The sequence below is a fragment of the Pteropus alecto genome, unplaced genomic scaffold, assembly GCF_000325575.1.
Source record: "Pteropus alecto unplaced genomic scaffold, ASM32557v1 scaffold280, whole genome shotgun sequence".
NCBI classification, from domain to species: Eukaryota; Metazoa; Chordata; class Mammalia; order Chiroptera; family Pteropodidae; genus Pteropus; species Pteropus alecto.
In genome coordinates, this window is record NW_006430057.1 from 1,681,452 (window position 1) to 1,686,772 (window position 5,321).

Sequence of the window (5,321 nt, forward strand, 5' to 3'; positions counted from 1 at the left end):
AACTGTGTCTAAGAAGGTGTTTTTCTTTTGGTTTCCAGTAGATGGTGTCTAAGCCTCTTGGATCTCTGCTTTATTTAAAGCCTTAATAATGCTTTTTAATTTTTTTTGTAGATATTTAATCATGTTCGGTACCCTCAGTTTCAGTCCCTGTCAGTGTCAGTGACAATCTCAGCAGCGTTTGCTCAGATTCCCCTGGGGCTCCACGGTGATCGGTCTCGGACGTTATAGGGGCAGGGGCCCTCTGCATTTAGAGTTGGGGCTTTGGCTCAGCCTCAGTTTTGCAACCGTGGCCAGCAAAAATCAGCAGTTGTACTTCTGCGGTCCTGTGCCGTTTCTCTGCTTTCTGCCCTGATGACTGGGCCCTGCAGCTGGCTGGCCCTGGAGAGCTCACAGATTTCCTAGGTAGGACTGTTCAGGGAAATCACTACTCCTTCTCCCATCTCCCTCTTCCTGCAGGTAGGTCTGGTGGCTGTGAAAGGCAGCTTCTTTATTTCTCACAGTCCACTGCCAGACACTCAGGGTTCTGACCTGTGGTTGCTCTTATGTGCAGATCCCACGCTCAGATGTGCTGGTGTGCAGTTTATTTTTCTGTTGTTGAGTTTTAGATGTTCAGCTTATTGTTTCAACGGGAGAGATCTGGGGATGTCTCTCACTCTGCCATGTTTCCAAAGACCAAAAGCTCTTTTAAAGTAGCAGATAAATCCAAATTGTGTATAATAATTTATGTTACAATTTATGTTAATTTTGTTACATTGCAATCACATTAAAAATATCAAAGAGGAGTTAATTTCAAAATAATTTTACTCTTAGAACACACCACAACATTTTCTTTCTACTGTTCTTTCTAAATAAAGTTCAAGTGACCTCAACTGAAACTGAGGTTTTAACATATCAAGAAGAAACAAGAGAGAAAAACTGTTGCACAATAACATATAAGTATTAATGATCACAAATGCTAAAATCCCCTAATGCTCAAATAAAACAAATTTAGAAACTCTTTTAACTGTTTTAACTGATAACTTTTATGATGTTTTTCCCACAAATATCTTGTGACAGGCAGAATCTGGTGGACTATTACACCATCCATCAACTAATGAACTTTTGGCAAAGCATACCTAGCCTTCAGTTAGAATTTCTCTTAACAGTAAGGAAGATCACAACAAATACTTATTGTATGTCTACTGTGTTTTAGGTATTGTGGACAATGCAAAGATGTCTCCAGTGGAGAAGACTGATAAAAGCATAATTTCAAAAGAATGCATTACATGAAGTTGCTCTCACCAACCAACATCACTAAGGTCTAGTAACTAAATCCATGTCAATGAGCATATTCATTCCTTTTCGGCCTGGCATGTCTGGAGGAGCATGACTCTGAAGACCACTCTCTAGATTAAACATCTTTTCCTATACTTTCTAAATCCACTCACTCTTGGTCTCCTCGTTTTCCTCACTATTAATGTTTAGGAAGTTAAACATTTAAATTAAAATGTAAAATGCCACTATTTAGATCCCTCCTTTCTCTGTACACCTCTATCTATAATGTTGGCAGTTCCCTTAGCCTTTTCTCATAGTTTTCCCTTCTCACTTCATTATACCCTCATCAGGCAGTCAATTTCATATATTCCCTTGGCTTCATCTACCACCTGTTTGCTGGTGACTTCTAAAATAAATAAATTAAAAAAAATTTAAATTTATTTTTACTATGGTGAAAAACATAAAACATAAAATTACTTCTTTAAGCCAAGATGTCTTGTGAGATCCAGAGCCACATATCCAACTGTCTGCTAGATAACTTGGATGGCACAAAAGTGTCTTGATTCTAACATGTATAGAATTTAACTCCTCATCCTACTACATGATTGGCTTTTTCCCTTTCCCCTTCCTCTTATATTATCTGGCAGTGGCAATGGCTGGTCATCCACCAAGTAGGTGCCAGCAGGAAACCTGGGCTTAATCCTTTATTCCTCCCTACTTTCTCACTCCTTCATCCTTTTGAGTTACGAAGCCTTTAGCTGGCTTTCAAATTCATCCCTCTTCATCTCTCCTTTCTTTATTAGATCTTAGTTCAGACGCTTTAACTAACTAACTAATCTCCTAATTAATCTCAGGATTTAACCGTCCTTCAATTCATTCTAAAAACTGCAGCCTAAGTTGTACTGCTAAAAGGCTATTCTGAAGTCACTCACTGCTCTGCTTAAAGATAACATAGTGGCTCCCCAGTGTCATCAGTGTAAAATCTAAACTCTTTGGAGTTATATATAAGCCTTTCAGTGAGGACCTAGGCTCTCGCTAATTCACTTCCCACCCCACCCCCAGCACACAAACTGAGTTCCTTGACCTAGTTCATGTTTTATCTCCCTTATATGGCTTTCTCAGCCTGGAATGGCCCTCCCTACCCCACTTTGCCTAGTTAACTCCTACACATGTTCTAATAAAGATTAAAATCAGTTTTCATCACCTCTGAGAGCTTTAAGGACACAAGATATTATCTATAGTGTATTGGGCTTGGGAGAGAAGCAAGGATTGAAGATAGTGAAACAAAAAAGCCTCATAGGTCATCTAAACCAGTAATCCCAAACCTTTTTGGCACCAGGGGCCGGTGTTCCTATGAAAATCGAATGCCTGATGATCTGAGGTGGATGAATGAGGTGGAGCTGAGGCGCAAATACAGATGCAGCTTTGCTCACCTCCTGCTGTGAGGCCCAGTTACAAACAGGTCATGGACTGGTACTAGTCCACGGCCCTGGGGTTGGGGACCCCTGATCTAAACAATTCTCCAATTCAAAGGGAATGGACCAGTAGTTCTAAGTATTATCTTCTTTCATACTGTTTCATATGTCTAGTGGATTCCATCAGTAAGTAACTCAGTACATTTAGTGACTATCTAGAAGAGAAGGGGAAACTTAGAGATAATTAAAAGAATACATAGTGGAGCAGGGGAGCAGAAAGGAAAGAGAGAATCAGCCACACAAACCCAAGGGTATCTTACCAAACTCTCATGCTGACAGTTGGTATGTGTGTGTAAAATCAAAGTTGACTTTACTAGAGTCCAATCTTCAAACATACATAATAATTACGGGCGCAGACAGTTTTCATGGAATTTACAATTTCACAGTACATTGTTACAAAATGACCAGTGGAAAATGTTTGTTGTGGGGGTAAATTCAGTGGCCTGCTTGAAGAACATTTGGTACTTACCATAATGGTAATTCCATCTGCCTCCAGCCATTTTATACACCAAGCAGTGGCATAATCCAAAGGATTGGGAACTTCCACTTTAATTATCCTGGCAGTTTGCATCATAAGTGAAGAAAAAGCAACTTATTAAGAACAATGCAGTGGAACTGCTATAGCGGGATTAAGCCAACAAATTTATTACATTAGGTGAAATATGTATGAATGTCTACTGCCAGGCCAGACTCATAAATATGTATTTGAAGAGGTTCTGAAGCCTCTGATAACTAGTATTTTCCCCCTCAACCTACAAGAGTGGCTAAACTGAAGAGAACTGACAGATTTATGGTTGAGGCTTTCACTTCACAAACTCTTAGGTGGAACCCACATTTCAGCTGAGATCATAGTGTGCTTTTGCACCAAAGAGAGTCTAAAGAAGAAAAAGTTTGTAGCAGTTTATATAGGTGGAATATTTCACTAGTTCAGCAGATATCTAGGTCTGTGACTATAATGAGAACCTCAGATGGAAAAAAGGAAAAATAGGATGAGGAAGTCAGAAAAGGGGCTTTGTTTTTAATCTCCACTCTGCCAAAAGGTATAACTCTGAAAAAGTTAATTCACCTGTAAGAAACCCAGTTTCCTCATCTGTAAAGTATATTGGGGGTGGGAACGGAAAGCTAAAAAAATCTCTTAAGGTCTCTTCTAGCTTTGAAACTATATGATTTGATCTAGAGCAAGGGGTTCCCAGCCCCTGGGCTGCAGACCAGTACTGATCCGTAGCCCGTTAGGAACTGGGCTGCACAGCAGGAGGTAAGCTGTGGGCAAGTGAGTAAAGCTTCATCTGCATTTTTAGCCGTTCTCCAGAGCTGGCATCCCCGCCCCAGCTCCACCTCAGATCATCAGGCATTAGATTCTCATAGGCGCACCGGTCTCTGGTGTCAAAAATTTCGGGACTGCTGATCTAGAGTACCTCCCCGACAGGTACACAGTGGGTAGAATAGAAGAAAACAAACATGAAAACTGTCAACAAAGAAGAGAAATAGATAGTGATGGCTGATATAAGTGAGTACAAATTATATAAGGAGGTGGATATACAGTCTGAAGAACCAATTTAATATTGATAGTTAGGAAGCTCGAACCATTGTTTTCCAAACATCGCTTCCCCTAACTTTCAGAACTACTTCCTTCACTCTTTTAAGACTTTCTTAGGGTTATATGCCCTATTTGGGAAAAATAGAATTGGAAATAATGTGGTTGCTACAATGGGGTTGACAGTGAATTTAGTTATTTCCACAGTTATGTGTGTATAGACTGGGGAGCATGTTACTGGGGGAGAAAGGAAAAGGGAAAAGCAGAGGGGGTGGGGACTTCTTTATACTCCTGACCAAATTATGAGAAAAGTTTCATTTCACCAGGAAGGTCAAACAATTCTGAACATTTTTGCACCTAATACCTAGCTTCAAAATATATAAAGCAATACTGACTGAATAACACTTAAGAAACTGTAAAATCCACCAATTAGAATAGCATGTTTTAAATAACCCCTCACAATAACTGAGAGAACAAGGAGACCAATATAGTCTAGTAAAGTTGTACATACTTTGAATGCAATTATTAAGTTAAATTTATTGGATATACATAGAAGATTATTTCAGCAAATGGAGAGAACACCTTGTTTTCACATGTACAGATAGCGCATTAACAAAAATGGAACATATACTGGAATATAAAGTAGGTCTCAACAAATATCAAAAAAAATAAAAATCACAATACACTTCTTTTTTTAATTTTTAATTTTTAATTTTTAAATTTTTTTAAACATTTTATTTATTTCCCTCCCCCCCTCCCCTCTGGTAACCACTAATCCATTGTCCATGTCCACGAGTCTGTCATATTTGTTACTTTTAGACTTATATCTCACATATGTGATATCGTGTGGTTTTCAACTTTTTCTGTCTGGCTTATTTCACTTAGCATGATTATCTCAAGATCCATCGCTATATGTTTTAATAGTGTATTAAACCGAAGATTGCTAGCCTTTTTCCATTCATCCAATTAATTAAAGTGATTCAATAAACACTTACTGACTACTTACTTCCAGAAGTCTGTTTACATGCTAGGAAACAGAGGTGACCGAGGCGGACTTG

General features: G+C 38.9%; 1 protein-coding gene across 1 annotated transcript in view; it reads left to right on the forward strand.

The window, feature by feature from the left end:
• KLHL13 (kelch like family member 13) overlaps positions 1 to 5,321 on the forward strand; it is a 228,976-nt gene that overhangs the window by 29,044 nt on the left and 194,611 nt on the right. Inside the window, exon 2 of the mRNA XM_025046176.1 lies at positions 1,193 to 1,298. Coding sequence (XP_024901944.1) covers positions 1,257 to 1,298 — 42 coding nt within the window. The 5' untranslated portion in view covers positions 1,193 to 1,256. The remainder of the gene's footprint in view (positions 1 to 1,192; positions 1,299 to 5,321) is intronic.